A 19,780-nucleotide genomic window follows, 5' to 3' on the forward strand; every position below is an offset into this window, starting at 1 on the left:
TTCTTTGGACTGATCTCTCCATTCATGGAACTCCTCCAGTGTTATGACTGTCTGCAGGGTAGTTACTCCGGTGTGCAGTGGTGGTGTCCCTTTAGGCCCTGATTCAGAAGGATGCAGAGCATGCTTTACTCTCACCATCTGTAGAGGAGACTGGCAGTTAACCAGTATCACTCAGGCTCAGTCCCTGCATAAATAAAATATCCTAATGAACTTTCAATGGACTTGAGACAAGAAATATTTTCTTTACTATTAAAGGCCTATAAATAACAAAATTTAACTTCTACAGTGTGTTTTTAGAAGACATGAAGAGCGTAAGAAAGTATTTGAAAGTATTCCCTGACATTTTGAGAGGAAAAGCTGCTCAGCTACCAAACACAGATTGATGGGTGCAAAAATAATGTACATTCATCTGGAAAACGCATTGCTGCATGCAAGGAGAGCTGTGACTTCAGAAAATATCGTAAATGGAATTCCAGAAAGTTGCATAGCTTTTCCTTTCCTGGCTTTGAACTTTCTTTTCTCCATTTCACAAGGGTTAAAAAGTGAAGTGAGGAGATGCCTCAAGCTGACTGCAAGTAAAATGTAAATAAATTCCCGCAACGTTCAGGTTTCTGTCGTGCCAGTCCGTTCCAAACCCACAAGCTCCTTCGGAAGGGGAGAAATTTTCGTTGTTGATTCATAAGTGAGTTTTTCTTGGCGGCACGTGTGGCGGCGTTTGCCATCCAGATGGGCTCCCGCGGCACTGCGGCGAGGGCTTATGTAACGGGATGTCTCGGGAAGGGGGTGGTTAAAGCAACAACCCTCCTTTTTCCATCGGTTCTGCTGCTGGTTCTGTCAGATCACATTGTGCTGCTGTGTAAAAGACAAACAGCTGTTTAGTCAACTTCTCTGTAAAATCGTGGCTATCAATAACCGCACATCAGGTCATTTTTGGCAGCGGCCCCTTAAGATCGGAAGAATTTATTTCGATCAAGCGTTTTTGCCTAAATTTAGGTGATTCCATTTGTTTTTGAGCATCAGATACTGATTTCAAAAAGTAAGTTGATCCTTTGGCAATAAACACATCACATACTTAGGTATGTTCCATTCCAAAACAGAATGATGTCTGATAAACCTCGTGGGATAGTTTCTCCCAGCAAGTAAAAAAAATAGCAAGATCTTTGCTTGCTGACTGTGATCATAAATGAATGCTCTGACATTTTGAATGTGCAAAACTAAACGGCAAAGTTAACTGAAGACTTAAAAGCATGGTATCCCATAGGTACACTTTTATTATGCAAAAAGAAGGTAATAGTTATTAGGAGCGCGCTAGGTATTTTATTCGGAAGGAGATTGTCAGTGGCTGGGTAAGTCAAACAAGCATTGGAGTCTTTAGGTCCTAATCTTCATGAAAAGCCATTTCAGATGAAAATGCTTGTGCAGTCTGTATGGAGTGCTGCTGCTGCAATTTTTAGCTGTACAGCTACAGCTATATGAAGTATGCAATTTTGCTTTCATACTGAGACCCGAATGTTGCACGAATATATATATTTTGGGAGGAAAAGAAACACAGAACTTTTTTCAAGGTATCTTGTTTTATTTGCTGTGTCTTTTTGGCTTTTTGCAACATGTTTTTCAGAGCAAGCAATGTGGTTTTTTTTTTTTTAATGGAGAAAAAAAAATTAGAAGCAAATGTATGTCACTTGTCCGGTATCATTGTAGCGGAGTACCTCGTGTAATTTGTGAACTGAGGCAAGTCTGTGGTGGATGACACAAAGACTTTTCAGATTAGACCAAGTCAGAGGTTTTATAGAATTATTTTCTTGTGGGGCTGATTGATTCATTTAATGAGTTAGACACTTCATGTTTTTGATAGTTATACTCTAGTTATTAAACAGTTACTTTGATGCAGCTGTTGATACTCTGTCACCATCAGAGAAAAGCGATCAAAAGATCCCCACCAGAATGCCTTACGGCCACTGCTGTAACACACGGCGTGGAACTCGCTTCAATCCGAGCGTGCAACCAGGAACATCAAAAATGCTCCGCTCCTGTAGGGATTAATTTGCTCGCTTCCACCGCGCAGCGCGTCGCTGGTTCCGCGGTTCTGCTAACCTTTTGTAGCGCTCGGCGCCTGCTGCAAGGGAGGGGAGATGGAGCAAACGTACACACGCACGGGAAAATGCTGTCGTTTCTTGCCAGAATGGGCAATGTGACGCTCCGCTAGATGGCATTATTCGCACGCTTATGGCTGTCTCTCGCAGCGTCAAAATAAACCAGGTTCTGCTCTTGGTAAAATAGATAAAAACAGACTGGCTGGTTTTCCAGAAAGTGGTAAGGTGTGCCTGAATGTAGGAGCTCTTCTGTTTTGGAAGAGGATATGTTGGTGCAATCTGGAGATGCTAATTCATTTTATTTTTGTTTTTCAAACTTCTGGTAGGGTGCTGCTGGCCTTTATGGGTCCTTTTACTTTGTAGAACAAGGGCATTTAAAATAATGTTTAACTTCACGTTTCCTCTCGTTCTGTTATCTGCTCAAAATTAAATATTCAGGCAAATATTCTAAAGAAATACTAATAAATATTAATTCTGACAAATTAACTTTTAATAAAATAAAATTAGATGTTAAATATTCTGACGATTCTAAGACAGTTGTTATTTCTTTTGAGGAACAGTATGTTACCAGAATGAAATCTGAGCCAGATCTGCATTAAAGCATCAAGAAGGTGCTGCTTTTTCTTGTGTTACATTTGGTTTCAAAATGCTTTAAATCTTTTAAAATACAAGATATTCTGTCCATGTTTTCTAGAGAGCAAGAACAGAGAAGGAGAAACATCATGCCTTTTGGGTTGTAATGCTTTCTCATAATTTTAACAAACAAACAAAAAAAACCCAAAAACTATCTGGATGCTGGGGACCACATATTTTACCCGAAGCAGAAAGAATTCTAGCAATCACTTGTATAAGGTGAATGGTCTCTTGCATTAGGCTTTTGATCTGGTATTCTTGAGATAAATGTGAAAAATGAATGAGGTTACAGCCATCTGTCTGCATCCACTAAATCATCAGAGCTGCAGCTTCAGATTGACAAAGTTGTTATGATTGAGGCAGTGAATAATTCACTTTCACTTAATTCTATTAATTGAGACACAAGTCTATATGTGCAAACACTTTTTACGCTATTTGGTAGATATTTAAAACAAGTTGGTTTCTGAAATGTTTCCTCACATGATAGAGTAATTTGACTTTATTGAGGGAAAACTTTCTTGCCTGTTCTTCCAAATGGTTTAGTGTTCTATTTGCATAGAATTGTGATCAGCAGATTGTCGAAGGAGCGTAATTAGCATTTCATAAATAGTTACTGGTTGCAGTTTAACACTTCCCGTGGCTTTCTTTGGTGCTGGTGCATCAAAATGCACACTTTGATCCCAGAAAGTATTTCTACGATATAGATTTGAACTTGGCCTTATTTTAGGAGCTGAGATGAGAAACCATTGCTTTAAATTGTTAGTTTTCTTGAAATGGCTAAAACATGCTCATGCTGATTCCATGTATATTAGAAAGGAGATGTTAATTCTAAAGGGCAAGCAATGAGTGATAGGATGTTACCTCAACCCATCCCATTCTTGAACTTGGGGAATTTTGTAGTAGTCGTAATTTGGGGCAGATGGTGTCTGGGTAATTGTAAGACCCGTGTTACTGGGTTTTCGCAGAGTAGGAATGGGACGCCGATAGGCTGGTGTCAGTTCAGTCTGCAGAAATTTATGTGCACAGTCTCACTTCTGTTCCAGTTATCCTGTAAAAGGTATGAAAATACAATGTATAGAGTTGGTTCTTTAATGTGCTGACGTGTATTTATATAACACTGACATGGCACCTGGAAGCCAGGAGAATTATGCAATATGAGCAATACACTCCTGAAAAAAAACAGTTTTTGGTGTCCTTAAAGTTAGTCCTTATTCCCTAAATTGTTTAATCACATGCTCACGCTTAAGACCACTGACTTCACTGACGTTTTTCACATCTGGAGTGTTTCCTCGAACATGCCTGTGTTTTTAAATTGTGTTCATAGTGATATATGAATTTTCTTAATCTCTTGTCATGACAGATGTAATTTCTTACTGTAGGTAAACAATTTCTGGATATTTAGGAATTTTCTTACACTCTTTTCATGACAGATGTAATTTGTTACCGCAGGTAAACAATTTCTGGGTATTTTTTGTAAAGCAGTTGTAAAATTAGCAATTATGCATTTTGTCATAGAATTATCTAAGCTAAGACTCCATATGATCTCTAGTACAGACTTGAGTTCCTATTGTCCAGGTGGAAAGGGATCTGATTAACATGGACTTTTGAGGTTTTTATATATATAATTATATATTATATAATATATATTATAACTTAGTTGAAGAGTACAATAAAATAATCTGTTTTCTATGGAATCTTACTTACAGAAATCCTATTTAACCATATCTTCTGTACCTAGGAAAAGAGGGCATTTCTTTTCTTAAAAAAACTGACAGTTGAAAATTTCCTAAAAAAAGTTCAGATTTTGAGAACGTTTATAGTGTTTAATATTTGACTGTTTAAGATCTTCTGGTTACTGACCCAGGTTTAGTAAATCATTCTTCAGGTATGCATAATAGAATAGGTTTTCAGTTGTACTTGAGGCTGTCTGTAAGTACCCCCTGAATATAGTTTGCACTCTAAAGTGTGCACACTCTAGTCTCTAGTAGTCTATAAATTTCTAGCTGTTGGAAAGGTATGAATGTAATAGTTAAACAAAGGGACCATAGAAATAAAATGGAAAACAGAGTAATTGCTTGGTAGCTGAGTTTTTTCCTTCTCTCTTCCTTCTCTCCGTGCTTTTAACAGCCCCCCCATCTCTTTTTTTGGATGTTGTTTAGCCTGTGGATGAGAACAGTGTTACGGAAAGGGATTATCTGGTGACATGACTGACGCTCCCAAGCATGTGACGCTGGAGAAGCTGCCAAGGTTCTGCCATCCCACCGGCTGTACCGGGCGAGTTTTCCCTGACTGAGGACCATGTTGCCCTCCCCTCCTGCATCCCTTTGCCCAACCCTAAACAATTCTGAGTTTTGGAGAGGCAAGCTGCCTCCCAGCTGTAGAGATCATACTCCCCCCTCCCAGCTGTCAAATGAGTAAACAATTACTCTTTTGAAAATTGTTTCAATATGGTGAATGCATGAGTATAATTACATTTGAAGAATTCAAGCCTGAAGGCGCAAGAAGTAACTTCAGAGGTGCTTAATTTTTTTCTTCCCCTGTTCCAATATTTAGTACAGCAGATTTTGTTGTCATACGCTATTCGTTTAATAAAAAGAACTCCAAATGTATGACCCTTCTGTGAAAAAATGCATTTTGTTAGCCAAACCCCCAAATAATCGCCCCTCTTCATGACTCTGTGCAGGCAGAATCTGAAGCCCTTGTTTTTCATAATATTCATCATATTCTTGTCAATTAAAAAAAAAAATTCTGTTCCTAAGTTTAATCATTTCAGTTTTGAATATTACATCCGGTTGCTTTTTCTCTAGAGTTTAAAAATGATGTTGAATTTGGAAATGGAAGGAACAGTTAACCAAATCTGTTTGGATTACACACGTAATGTAACTATATCTTTATTTTATACCATGTGGCTGTTAGATTCTCTGGGGGTAACACTTTCCCTAATCTTTCAAAATGTAACAACAACAGAGGGAAAGTCTGTGCCATCTCAGTATAAACAGCAGCAAAAGGAACTCTGCCAAGTCCATGAAAATAATGATTTACCTTTCAATTTTCTAAAGAAATCTGGTATTCATGGAGAATAGGAAGCAGCACAACCTAGCAATATCCAAATGCAAGCTATTGACATGAAATTTGTTTTTTCGGAGGCTGATTTTGAATGCGGCATCAAGATGGAATATTTCATGTCTGGTTTTGATATTGTAAATGTCTTCTCTTCCTCCTCAATTTGTTCTTAATTAAATTTCTTTACAGTTTAATGTTTTATGTGGATTGTTTCGTCTGCTGACTGACTTCTGACCTTTAAGAAAGAGAGGATTACTTTCTCAGGAACATTGTCTTATGGGTTTTTCTTTCTTTCTAATTATCCCTGATTTTAAAAAAACCCAACCCTTTCTCCCCCTATTTTGTACATTACATGCCCCAAAAGTTTGGGAATACGTGGTCATTTAAGACATCATTGCTGACGATCTCTGTGTTTGTACCCGATCATCACCACTGCATTTCCAAGCTTTTTGTTTCCCTTTGAACCACAGATTTCTTTTGCGGTGCATACGAAGCATTCTAGAACTTGTTGTGTCAGTCGTCTTTTTAGTTTTATTGGAACTTCAGCAAAAATGTGCTGTGTTTCTAATCTAGGATCTGGATGGCAAACCTTAGTATGATGCACCTGTTGGCTTTTAAAGCTGACTTCTTTAATTTTCCTGATGCACACATGCTTTCCTCCTATGCTTTTGCTTGGTAAGATTTCAGTTTTGGATCTTGCTTGCAAACCCAAGTGATTTCCTCTTTGCGCATTTCAGAATAGCCCGTATCTCTCCGAATTCGTTGTGTGGACCTTCTTGTCTCCCAAGCTGCTGCTAATATGTCTATAGAAATATATGGTCTATATGGTCTATAGAGATGGCTCAAGCTCTTGCAATTTATTAAATAACTGTGTTAAGTCTCTGGTGTGTTTTCATAGAAAGCTTTGTTTAGGAAGTGAGGTTCCCAAAGAAAGCAAACTTTGGGCCCTTAATGTTTAAAAACAAGCACATCCTTTGTTTTGAATGTTACTGGCAGCCATCGATTCTCCTAAATAAAAAGACAGCTAAAAACAGTCAGCTAGCCTTAGCTGATCAGAATCCTTTACTTCATTCTTCTTGTATAAGTGCATCTGTCTTCCAAAATAGTTTCGTCTTTTTGCCAAAGTGCTGAATTATATTGCTGAATGTATTTTTAATGTGTTTTTAGCAGGGTTGTTATGTGGCTCATAGAGACTGTGCTGCCTACAAATTACAATGTTTCATGCTGCTTTTGACTAGCAAATGTTCCGAAGAAGTCAAATCCCTTCTCACTGAAGTATTTCTGTCTTTTCTAATATGGACTTCCCCAAGTTAAATGTCTCATTTGCAGTATCTTGCTTTAATGCTGCCTTTCTAACTTCTTTTGGTATTTGACATACTCAGAATGAGACAGCTGAAAGCACTCCTGCACGTGATCATTTATGGACAGAGAACAGAAAGTCAGCACGCTTCAGTTTTCTAATATTGTTTACACATGTTTTTGGGATGTATCTCTCTACTACAGGTAAATCCTATTTCTAATGTTATGGTGAACTTTTTATCTACTTAAGAAATCCTCCACTGTCGTTAGCATTAGATTTTTCTTCAGTCATTGGTGGACTGTTATGAAATGTGGTTGCTAAAGACCTGTTCGTAGAATAACATTTTAGATTGTAATAACAACTGGATAGATTTATACATCTGAAATTCATTTAACCTTTATATCAACTATCTTTGTACTTAAGGGCTAATTTTTCATGTCTAATTTGCACAGGCAGTTACTGTGACTGAGTGTGCAGTTAGGGTAAAAATCTGTGCAAACAGCAGGCGTTTAATCTATAGCAGTTTTACGCCTTTGCCTGCTGTAACAGTTAAGTAGGAATTTCATGAGTAAGGGAAAAAAAATAAGCACGCCTGGCTTTGAAAATCTGTGCCTGATGTTTTAGGTCTGTAGCCTAAAATCTTCTTTGACCCTACGCTGTTTAGCTTTTTATCTATGTGCCATGCTTTCCTCTGTAGTCACGTTCTCTCCATGAAGGTTGTGGTCTCTCTGTCCAGTATTTCATGGCCATGCCTTATCGCCTTGATTAAATGATAGCTTCTGTGATCAGTAAGTAGGTCTTTTCCTGTCTTCCCTCAATAGGGCAATTTCTGGGACATTTTATATCGCAGCTTTGGCACCCATAATCTTTCTCAAGCTCTTGACCTATAGGTCTTGGGTCTCCTAGTATGAACAGCTCACTGCACCTGAGACCATCTTGTCCCAAATAATTTATATTGCTTTTGATTTCGCTTTGAGTTAAGTGACATCCTGCAGTATCCCATGGATTATACTGTAATGGTTAAATTTCCTAGCTAGACTGTTTTTCTGTGAGAGTTTTCTTTGACCTGCAGTTGCTTCAGTCACTTCTCTAAACAGAGCAGCATAGAACGTGAAAGTCATTAAAATGCATTTATGAATGAAATATGGACATTTTTTCAAAATAACCACAGAGCATATGACTGTGTTTTCTGTAGGACTACACAAGTATTTTTGTATGTACTGACAGCTGAAGTCGTATAAAGAGTTAAAGCATAACTATTTTTATTGGACATTACTGCAAGCATTTATAAACCCATTTCTCTGTGTAGCACATATTAGTAATAGATTACACTGAGAAATGTGGTCTCAGTATTTACAGTACAGAATGTGCTTTCCTTTTGCTGACACCTATGGAAAGGAAACTGTTGCACAGCAGCAGTTGATAATTTCAGTCGATTTTCCTCCATTCCTACTCCCACCCCCTTTTTGGAGACATAATGTAAAGGTTGTAAAGGCATCTCTAAGGAACGTGCTGACTGTCAATTGCCAGTGAGAAATCGGGGGGGCTTTTGAATTGGCTTTTTGATGCCAGTGTTTTCCTCCTGTATGTTCTCTACTTTATTTCAAATTGTTTTTAGAACAGATCTGTAATAAAATAATTCAGAGCATCAGAAAACAATGTATTTAAAAATTATGATGATAACTTAAGAGATACAGTACTCCGCTTGACTATGTTAGATCAGTAACCTGCAAATTTCAGTTTGAGGACTCTTGGCTCATTTATAATACAAAGTACAAAGCTCTTAGTTTGTGCAAACCTAGAATTTTGTGGCTATAGGCTTGAAATAATTTGTCTTACAGGAGCAGATCCTATCCTGTTTTGTAGGACTATACAACAGCTTAAGCAAGTACTTCACGGGATCAGGATCCTATTTGAGAGTAAGATTGTAAACCCAGTAGGTTGAAAAGCTTATTTTCTTTTGCAGGGTGTGGAAAGAAACTGATACCAAAAGGAAAATAAGAATTTTAAGAGGTCCTTCAAGCATAGTCATGTTGAGTAAAGGCATATATTACAGCTTTGAATTGAGTTTTAAGTGCAGTATTGCACATGTAAATCTGAAAAACTTAGAAGTACTGAAGTTTTAGATGTTACACATTCAGATAGTTCTGGTTTAATTTGTGGATTTTGAACCTTTGGGTTTGCTTTTTCAAGTGTTTTTTCTGCAGCCATGAAGATTATAAATTTCTCTTCACATACAGTCAAATGCTTTCAACTGTTGATTCTTTAAGTACAACACAAACCACTCTAAGGCTTACAGTAGAAGTCTGTAGCAATATGAGGAGGACCTGGAAACAGCTGACAATGCACAACATGTTTCCTTCCCAGTTTTAAAGCCATTTGTCCAGACGTTGAAACAAGTATTTCTTGTCGTACCTGAAATAGTCTTTTTGCTCCCTCTGCTTCTTGTATAATTAGGCTTCCGCTTCAGGTGCGGAGATTGCACATGATAATAAACCTGGTTTAAGTTGGCAGTGGGACTCAATCTGTATGAGCTTTGTTTCAAAATACTCAGTTCAACTCACAAGTCAATGTTGTGTTTATATACCAGTTTGGCAACTTAGCACCAAATGCTGGAAAGTGCATAATGTGGCTCTTTAAATGACTTAATACTAGTAATAACATTTTTCAGAAGATTATAATTTTGTATTGCATTTTTATTGGATTCTGATGAATTGTGAACTGAACTTTACAGGAGGTTTTTTTTTTATATAGAGCTTTTTACATCTTCCTACTTAGCAGACATATTGTGAGGCACTATCAGTGATAAATAAAGCTTTATCCAGTTTTGGCTTTGGAGTGCTGGATCCTTATGTTGGTCAGTGTTGCACATCTTGAATGTAATATTGCAGTTTCCATGGATAGAAGTGTAGATCAGGAAATTTCATAGACCGCTGACATTTTTAAATACATAACTATGCATGTATGATTACTTAATTTTGTGTATAGCTGTTGAAATCACACCACCGTAGAGCTCTGGCATTTTTTGTAATGTCATTGTATTCCTTTAGGCAGTGTCAAGCATGAGGACAGTTCTAAAATTTTCAGAGCTGCTTTGTTTACCCTGTGTGCATGACGGTGTCTGTCATCTTAGCGTTTTCCTCAAAATAGGAATTTATGCTAATTTTCAGCCCTTTTTGTTTCTCTCTAATTACAGGTCACCTATTTTATAAATTTGGAATCACAGAATCTGACTGGTATCGAATCAAGCAAAGCATAGACTCCAAATGCCGGACAGCTTGGAGACGGAAACAGCGAGGTCAGAGTCTTGCCGTGAAAAGCTTTTCAAGGCGAACGCCTTCGTCATCGTCTTACAGCGGGTCAGGTAAAAAAACCAACCAACCAAACTCTGCCAAACCCACAAAAACCAAACAAACCCCAACAGAAATTGAAACTTACAGTAATAATGCCATTTGTTTTTCAATATATGTGAAAATTATTTTGGTCTTAAGTTACACTTAAACAGGTGTAGGTAGTACCCACAGATTTGAATATTTTTGTGTAACAAAGATAAATGGAGAAGCCCACATTTCTCACAATTTAAGTTTTGGAGTGGATTTTATATTATTGCTTTTTTTTTTTTTTGGAGTGCCATTTATCACTGGCAAAGAGGTGTCTCTATTACAGCATATGTATGTCTACAGTGCTCCTCAAGGAGCGTATCCATGTACTAAGTGAAGCCAACCATTCATAGTTAAATCATCGTGGGCCTTCAGTGCAAGCCAACCACCTCCTGGTGCACTAGGAGTCCTTCGCAGCTTCATGGGGCTTGTAACCAAAGTAGATCGCTGGTAGGATGAGCTTCTAATACTGTTTCATCTATAAATTGAAGTCACGCTCCTGGTTGTGGTGCATTAATGATCCTATAAAGGAAGTGAGATGTGTGTATTTGTTCGCAAAGAGAAGAGGGAGAAGAAAGTCTGTTTCTAAAACAGTAGTAAAACACAGATTTGCCAGAATTGAAAGTGTAGTATATTCCAGTGTGTGAGATAGATTGGCTTTGATTTGTACATTATCTGAATGCCTGGCTTCACTGAGATGCTTAAGAACGTCCATCCACATGTGCTAACTGATAAAATTCAGCAGATGCAGCTTTGTGCTATCATATGTTCTTTTTTTTACCATGTTCAGTTTGAGTAGAAGGTCAAAATGTTTCTGCAACTGATGTTCGTAAGAGGAGTCAAGTGAATAAATCTTTCTGAGTGTGTTCACACCATTTAGTAGGACGTGCTAAATTTTGTTCCTGAAGTATTTTACTCTGAAGAAATTATGTATGTTGTAGGTGATTCTATATTTCCATATAGGTATGTAGGCATGAATAATACTAACAAATGAAAAATACTGACCTAAGAAGTGTTCTCATAAGACATTTCTGGCTCATGCTTTTAATATAAAGCAGTGTTATGGGACATTTGTACATCATATATTAAAACCAGTGTTTTGGAAGTGAGCCCAAAGAAAAGGAAGTAAGTTTATTTGCCTGCATAAAATTTTTGGTTGCATGTTAACACTAACCACTGTATCTCATGCAAAGAATGCCAAAATCTGCTTTCAATGGAAAATTTTATGTGCTGGAACTGGGAATCATATCCAAAAATCTCAAATGAAAACAACTAATCAGTGTAATGATAACCATAAGCCATATATGTTGATGGGATTTTTATTTTCAGTCTCTTCGCAATCAGTATTTTAGAATAAAAATGCAGTAGTAAGTGAATATTATGGGCCTGTGCTCATCAGACCGTACTCCTTGACTGTTGTTGAGATTTATTATTAAAAATATTAATCTTTAATCTGCTGGTTTGAAAATTTGGGGAGTCCAGTGTAGAGATGTAAAACACAGACTCAGGCTCAGTGAACTCATGTCTTTAGAAGGCCATAAGGTAGTAAGTTTTCGTGGGTTTTGTTTGTTGTGGTTAAGCTGAAAACTCAATTTCCCCCCCGCCCAGTTCCACTAACCTGATCTGTGAGTAAATTGTTCCATGGGCACAAAGGCACCTGAATTAACTCCTGGGATTTCAGCAATATGCTATCTGAGCAGGTGGCAGTAGCGTGGTACAGACACACATGAGCTGGTTCTGCAAGAGCCATATTTTGGGCTGTGTGCCCTGGCTAGCTCATTTAACTGGAGTTGAGCTGGCTGCTTTTGGAACATCAATCTCCAGGATTTTCCCAGGAATTATTATGCCACCTGGGTGTCCCGCTGAACAGGCTATCTTATCTCCCAAGTCCACTCAGATAGCAAAGAGGTGACCGCATGTCCTTATAAAGATGTCTTTGGTCCTGAAGATGATGAAGGTCAGCTGAGGCATCTTGGCATGTCATTGGCAGGACTTGGATAGACTGTGCAGCCAAAAGTAGACTACCGGCAATAACATTAACAGCTGCCTTTGGTAACGGTATGTGAAAATGTTCCTATGGATTCAGAGTCTTTTGTTAGTTTTCTTTAAAATACTGCTCTCGCTCAGAATGTCATTGGCATAATTTTCTGGGAGGCTGTAAAGATGTTGGATGACTTCACCAGTACATTCGCACCCACTGTGAAAAAGCTCTTAGAAAAACAGACCACTTTCAGAATCAGGTGGCCTTTGAAACACTAATTTGCATTCCAAAATCAGGTGGGAGTGGTATTTCATCTGAAGAAAGGAGAGGAGGTATGAGGAAAAACAGGAGAGTGGGTTGAGAGGCTGAGTGAGTATACAGGGAGAAGAAAAGATGCAGGGAAAAAAATGTAGATTCACGGATGTTTAAAAAGCTAACTGTTGCATGACAGGGCTGTAATTCCACCGCTCTGTTCAGGTAACTTCATGAACCGCTCAGACTTTGCCTTTGTGGTTTGACATCCCTGGAACCCCTCAACGGAATTACAGCATCATAATTCACAGGCATCTGTTCCTTATTATACACACTGTATGGTGGATATAGCGGAATTCCTGCTGCCAGCTAGCAGGAAAGAGAAGTAATATTTCACAGCTCTGAAGTAAAGGAGGTCTGTATTTCACAGTTATGACAACATAGCTGTCAAATATAGCTTTTTAAAGTGTTACATATGAACCCAGACAGTTTTTATGGTAGCATTTGTTTCAGAGGGCAATTTAAGGTGAGCCTTGAACGGTCTGGAATTCAGCTACTTGAGAAACTGTCTTTCCCACTATTGTTAGTTGTAGCTATTAAGATCAGCTTCCAGGTGCTTTATGTCAGGTCTCCACCCAGCTGTGGTTGCTGCTGTCTGCAGAAGAATACCTGTGTTTGGTTTCACTGAGTAATATGTTGCTCCATGTCAGTTCACATATAACAGGTATTTGAGTTGTTTATCTATTGGGCGGAATAGAGTAGCTGCTTCTCACAAAACATATAATGAAAAAAAAAGGCTCTTAAAAGATTGTGAATGGCTACTGTGTCGTGTTTACACTGTGAAGGATGCAGGGATATGCAGCGTAATTTCTTGTATATATAAAGCGTTGGCTTTGGCTCCACTCGCTCAGCATAAGACTGTATGACTTCTATTGAAAGAAGCTATAATTATTTAGTTTGATCAGGAAATTTAGTAGAGCATCGTCCTGTGACTAGTCAGGTCAGGTCACTGAACCCCTTAAGGTAAGTGTGTCAGGTTCTCTGATAGTTCAGATACAGCAGGGGTGTCGCACACGTTCAGTAGGAAAGCACTTTCATTTCATATCTTATAAACAAGCATTTCAGATTATGCCACGTGGGGGAAAAATTTACACACACACTCACCCCTTTTACCAGGTTAACTATGATAAACCTAAGCCATTTGTGGAAGTACTTAAACCCACTGATTCTTAGCTAAATGATGATAATTTCCTAGGGAAGTTTTAGGGCTTATCCTAGAAGATACTCCTATAGTCTTCAGAAAGTAGTTCTTTTTAAGATGCACTATTGCCATCAACAGATGCCTCGAGTAGACGCATAGTATCACAGTCTCTGCCATGCAGCTGAAGTGTTCTGAAAACGTCATTAAGAGATTTAAATATGATTTCAATGTCCTGAGCGTGAGTGAATGAACACCACGTTCCCTGTGTGAATTTTTCCCAGAGTTTGGTAAGGTTTTTCCACTTCTGAACTTGTGATTGTAGTATTTCATATTAAAATTGTGACCAAGAAGTACGACAAAAAAAAAGGCTCGAATCCAAAACTGTTGTCTTCGATTGGCTTGAAGTAATATTTTTCATCAGCTATCTCTAGGGGCTGCTAATAGCAACATAGCTTTCTGTTATGTTGTAGTATAATACTACATGTTTCAGTCAGCAGAAATTTATTAGCTCTTTGAAATGTTGCAAAGGAGCTCTGTTCTCTTATGTGTTACAGAATCTTTTCTTAAATGCTGGTATGCTAAGAGTCTAGAATAACTTAGCATTTTCTGTTTGGCGGTGAAAATTGTTGAACATGCCTACATATCATTGAAAATAATATTTTTGTTAGTCCTGAAATAGTCTCACATCAGCATGGTCACTGCCCTGCTGGACATCCTCCCCTATGAATTAGGGGACTTGATTTTTTCAGAGCTGCTTTTTAGCAGCAATTAATTTGTTTCATTTAAAAAAAAAAAAAAAAAAAAAAAAAAAGCAGCCCAAAACTCACCTGCCTGTGACCTGGCTTTGATTTCTCTGGCTCTGAGGAATCTTGAGGGTGGTCAAACGTAGTAACAGGTTGCCCAGAAAAGCTGCGGAGACACCATCCCTGGAGACCGTCAAAATCCACCTGGACACAGTCCAGATCAACCTGTTCTGGTTGCCCATGCTTTGAGGAAGAGCATTGGATTAGATATCTCCAGAGGTCACTTCCAACCTCATCTAATTCTGTGACTTTGTGATTTTTATGAATTATTGCACACGTAATAAATAATTCTGAATTATTTACATCTAAAGAGGGTTGCTATTCTTGAGCTTCGTTCTTCTGTACTTGTTGGAGATGTCAAAAAATTTTAGGCTTTTTCTGCCCATTATACATAGAAGTTCATGTAGCACATGGCTTTGATTTGAGTTGTGCAGTTGAAAAGGATAACAAATTTCCTCTCTGCTCCGTTTATCATACGGAAAAATTAACTATGCAAATGACAAAGCAGGAGGCTGAGCCCATAGTCCTTACGTAGCCTTAGAAGTTTTTGGCGTTGTAATTCTGTGACAGTGTTCAAGTGTTAAGAGCTCAAGAGGAACTGATCTGCAGACAAAAACATGTCTAAGGAATCTTGTAGGAAAATATGAATTAATCTCTCCTTCACCCCCAAATATATTAATTGAGATTGTTCTACATTTAATTGACTATGCAGCTTTGCAGTAGCCACAAGATTTATGTGTTGCATAAAGTTGTTGTAGCAGACTGTTATATTTAGGCAGAAGTTGGTTTTCCTTATTTTATCTGTCTCTTCTGTTTGAAGCTGTTGCCTTTTGTTGGAATTGAGGTATTAATTGCAGTGGTTTGCTGTGCTCTTCTCAGAGCAAACACTTCAGTCCTTAATGTGTGTTTTTCCCTTTTTTTTTTTTCCTGACAAGAGTTGTGTACATGGCTGCCATGACTATTTAACTAGATATTCTTTTTAAAAATGTTAGCAGTCTGTGGAGGGAAGGCAGTAGGAAGTGAGGGTTTTGGGAGGAGGATTAATAGAAGACTGCCTTCTCCCTTTCTTTTAATTTCTCTTAAGATTGTTAAAGCTGTTATCACAATTTTCCATGTTGGAATTTTTAATTAGTTCTATGACTTTGGGATTTATATGTAGATTTAGGCTGAAGTGCTCAGCCTATGCCGAGATGTCACATATAAAAATGGATGTGGAGCCAAATCTTCAAAGCTGTTCTGCAAAATTGGAGGCATTTAGCACTGGATGAGTCAGGTTGAGATAATAGTTTACAGTATATAGTTTTATTTCTATTAATTGTTCAGTAATGGTGTTTTTCCTACATTTTGTTTTTGAGGACTGCTTTGGTACGTCTGGCTACAGAATCTCTACCTCCTACGTTTCCTTCCAAAATGAGAAGCCAGATGCTCAACTGATAAATATGAAATAGAATAGGAAAGAATTAGAAAATGCCAAAGGTTTTGCCTTTGAAGTGAGGAATTTTAAAACTGATCTTAGCTGAAAATTAAACACACATATTCTTGAAACAGTGACAAATTACATTTGTCTGACAAATCTAATCTTGCTTGGCAATGTCTGAGGAAGATTAGTGTTGAGTAATGTGACAGAAGTAACTTGCTTCAGTGGTGATTTTGTCCTCTTGAACATTGGTCTGAGAAGACAGACTCAGGCTAAATTTTCTTTGACTCATAAGCACATGCAGTAAACAAACAGAAAATGTAAAAGATCCAATTTCAACTTGGGAGGAAGGAATATTTCATTAGTAGTTTTGTTTTGTTTTTTTCCCCTGTATCACAACTTAATTACTTGTGGAATGGTCAATGCAGCATCTTCCATTCTGTGGGTGGCTCCAAAGCTATTCCATGTAGTGGAGGGTGCTTTGGGAATGCCATGGATGAGGTGCTCAGTAGTAGCACTACATAAGCTGTTTGGTTCATGTCAAAGTACCCCTTTGTAACTAGAGCAAAGGAAAATTTCAAAGCAAGAGTTCAGCTGAACTCAATGCCAGGGATTCTCTAATATATCAAAGTTGTAAACGTGAAGCTAGATAGTTTACATGACAGTGATTTATAACTGTTGACATATCCTCTATTCAAGCTGTGTGCTATTCATGTTTGTGTTTGTTTTTAATGGGGAATGTTTAAAAACGGATAAATATTACTTTTGTCTGGTCAGAGATTTAGAGGGGGAAAAACAATACTTTAAAAGGATGTTTTGTTTTTAGACACTGTTGAATCCTCTGTCTTCTTTCTTCCTAAGAATAAAAAAACCCACCAAAACAAAAAAAAAAAAAGAAAAAAAGAAAACCCAACTGTGGTTGTTGCAGTGAAGCCAAACTGAAATCTATTTATAAGTGACTGCGGGAGATGTACGTTATGATTGCATTTAGTCTGTATCTCCTGTTCCCACCTCTGAAAAGCGTAGTAATTTCTGGCATCTGTGGAGCAAAGGATAGTTTACATATAAAGGCTTTTGGACTTTACAGTTAAAAATGCACTTCAATATGTGCATATAATATATATGTAAATAAATATTTTTATCTGCTGCAACTCTTATTTCTTTGATATTCTTTCACTGCGTAACTTTCTTAATCAGAAAATAAATACTCTTTGTAAGCGCATCTTCGTGTTTTCTCGGAAGTACCGTGTTGCAGTTTGTTTAATGGTAAGCGTAAGCTACAGGAAGAATACTGCTAGGAGGTTGTTAAATCTGTAAGTGAGACACATGTCTTACCTTGCTTGTGTCCCAAGCCCAGTTTTGCTGTTTGTGTAAGTGTATTTACATTTACACTATATATGTTTGAGCATATAAAGTTATGTATGTATGCATATGTGTGTATACACGCACACGTCTAGATGAAGGATTATGTATTTGGACACTGTGGTTTGACTAGCAGTTGAGTGGTAACTCAGCTCAGCTGTTGAATTACATAGTGGGGGACTGGGAAGCATGATGGAAAGACAAAATCACAATGGAATGGACTAGTGGTAGCTTCTAAGAAGGAAGATCACAGAATCACAGAATCACTAGGTTGGAAAGGACCTTTAAGATCATCAAGTCCAACCATTAATCCAGAACCACCATGTCCCCTAAACCATGTCCTGAAGCGCCACATCCACACGTTTTTTGAACACTTCCAGGGATGGCGACTCCACCACCTCCCTGGGCAGCCTGTTCCAATGCCTGACCACCCTCTCAGTGAAGAAATTTTTCCTAATATCCAATCTAAACCTCCCCTGGCGCAACTTGAGGCCATTTCCTCTTGTCCTATCACTTGTTACTTGGGAGAAGAGACCAACACCCTCATCGCCACAACCCCCTTTCAGGTAGTTGTAGAGAGCGATAAGGTCTCCCCTCAGCCTCCTCTTCTCCAGACTAAACAACCCCAGTTCCCTCAGCCGCTCCTCATAAGACATGTGCTCCAGACCCCTCACCAGCTTCGTTGCCCTTCTCTGGACACGCTCCAGCACAGATGAATAACAGTGGGCTTTCTTAGCCCTTTAGCATCCTAACAAAATGCTGTTGTAAAATAAAAAATACATAAAATGAATTGCATGAAGTATTATTAAGGACTGAAGTAACGGAAATGAGCGAAAAAGGGGAAGACAAAGAGGCTTAGGTAAATGATCTTTATAGACTATCTGTTACTTTCACTGACCATGACAAAGCCACTGGCAATGGAAAGCATGATCTAGTATCAGAATTTGAACAAATCACATTTTTATTTGGTTGATAGCACAGTTTCTCATGCAAGGTACAGCACTCTCCTGCCAGTTGTGATTTGTTAATCCCATCCGGAATTCTGTACAGCAAGCTTCCGTTGTACAGGAAGTGCAGGAAATACTGGAATCTCACAGCAAGCAACAGGCCTATATTTAAGAAATTACAAACGTTCTGCTGTTACCTACTAGTCAAATGTAAGATATTAAAGATGTATGTCCAACGGACTTTTTTTTTGTACTTGTACCAAACAAGTACATAACATGTGCTTGTTATGTTTTGCTCACTGCGTAAGTGTTCTGGCTGTAGTTATGTATTTGCAGATTGTTAACATAATTAGAGCTGTCTAGATGAATTGTTAAGCAAATAAACTTTTCAACAAATAAGTAAATACTAGCTTGGTGGTTTTGAGTTACTTTCCAGTTCCCATATTTAGACTTAAAACTCAAAATTATCTTCTTAAACAAACATTTGCAGATAGGATGAAAAAACCCCAAATGGATGATTTTATTAAAGAACATTTCCATTAAAATATTTGTCTGAGTGGATAAAGCTCATTCTTGCAAAACTAACATTCTCTTTTCAGTATAAATCTTAGAGTATTAAGTAGAGGTACTAAAATTTCATGAAACATGCCTTCCTGCTGTGTTTGTTCAAAAGAAAACCAACCATCATTTTAAAAATCAAAATAGATCAGCCATCAGTCACCTCTGAGCAGGACGAGGCCTATCTTGTGCTTATTTAAGCAATACATAAAATCTTGTAAGGAAATGATCTATAACAGAAGTAGAGTGACACTGTTTCTTAAATATTTTCATTGTAGCTTCTAGTACTTGGACAGCTTGAAAGCCTTATAGTATTGAATGTTACTACATGTTAGACGTTAATGTGTTTTAGGTTACCCTGTAGCATAAAAGTCATTGTCAGAGCAATAAATAATTTATAAAAATTGTAAAACACTTAATGCTTCAGAGATTTCATTCAATGTATTTTTGTGGCATAGCAAAAGAAAAATGTTAAGAGTTTACAAGAATACTGTATGTAAAAAGTATTTATTCAAATACATTATTCTAAAAGCCCTTTATGACAGTCCCATTCTCCAAGATGTCTCAAATTTAAAAAATGAAGAAAACTAGGACTGATGCTGAATCTTAGTATGCTATTAGTATGATATTGGGACATTTTAAGGTTTTTCCTAGCAGTGCGTACTTGAATTATCACATGTGCTTCAAAAGTGTCATTGATTGATAGCCCGAGTTGTTTTCCTGATGCCTAAAAGGATATATGGTATCTGGTGATAATTTACCTGTTAGTGGTGTCTTAATCTGGAGGAAG

At 37.8% G+C, this 19,780-nt stretch overlaps 1 protein-coding gene across 4 annotated transcripts in view; it reads left to right on the forward strand.

The window, feature by feature from the left end:
- Positions 1 to 19,780, forward strand: part of BANP (BTG3 associated nuclear protein) — a gene marked incomplete at its 3' end in the record, with an annotated part of 137,274 nt that overhangs the window by 43,640 nt on the left and 73,854 nt on the right. For all 4 annotated transcript variants that reach the window (XM_082005556.1, XM_082005557.1, XM_082005558.1 and 1 more), the window contains one exon: positions 10,286 to 10,453. In XM_082005556.1, the coding sequence (XP_081861682.1) occupies positions 10,286 to 10,453 (168 nt within the window). The remainder of the gene's footprint in view (positions 1 to 10,285; positions 10,454 to 19,780) is intronic.

This window comes from Phaethon aethereus (assembly GCF_964289735.1).
Source record: "Phaethon aethereus genome assembly, chromosome: 13".
Lineage (NCBI taxonomy): Eukaryota > Metazoa > Chordata > Aves > Phaethontiformes > Phaethontidae > Phaethon > Phaethon aethereus.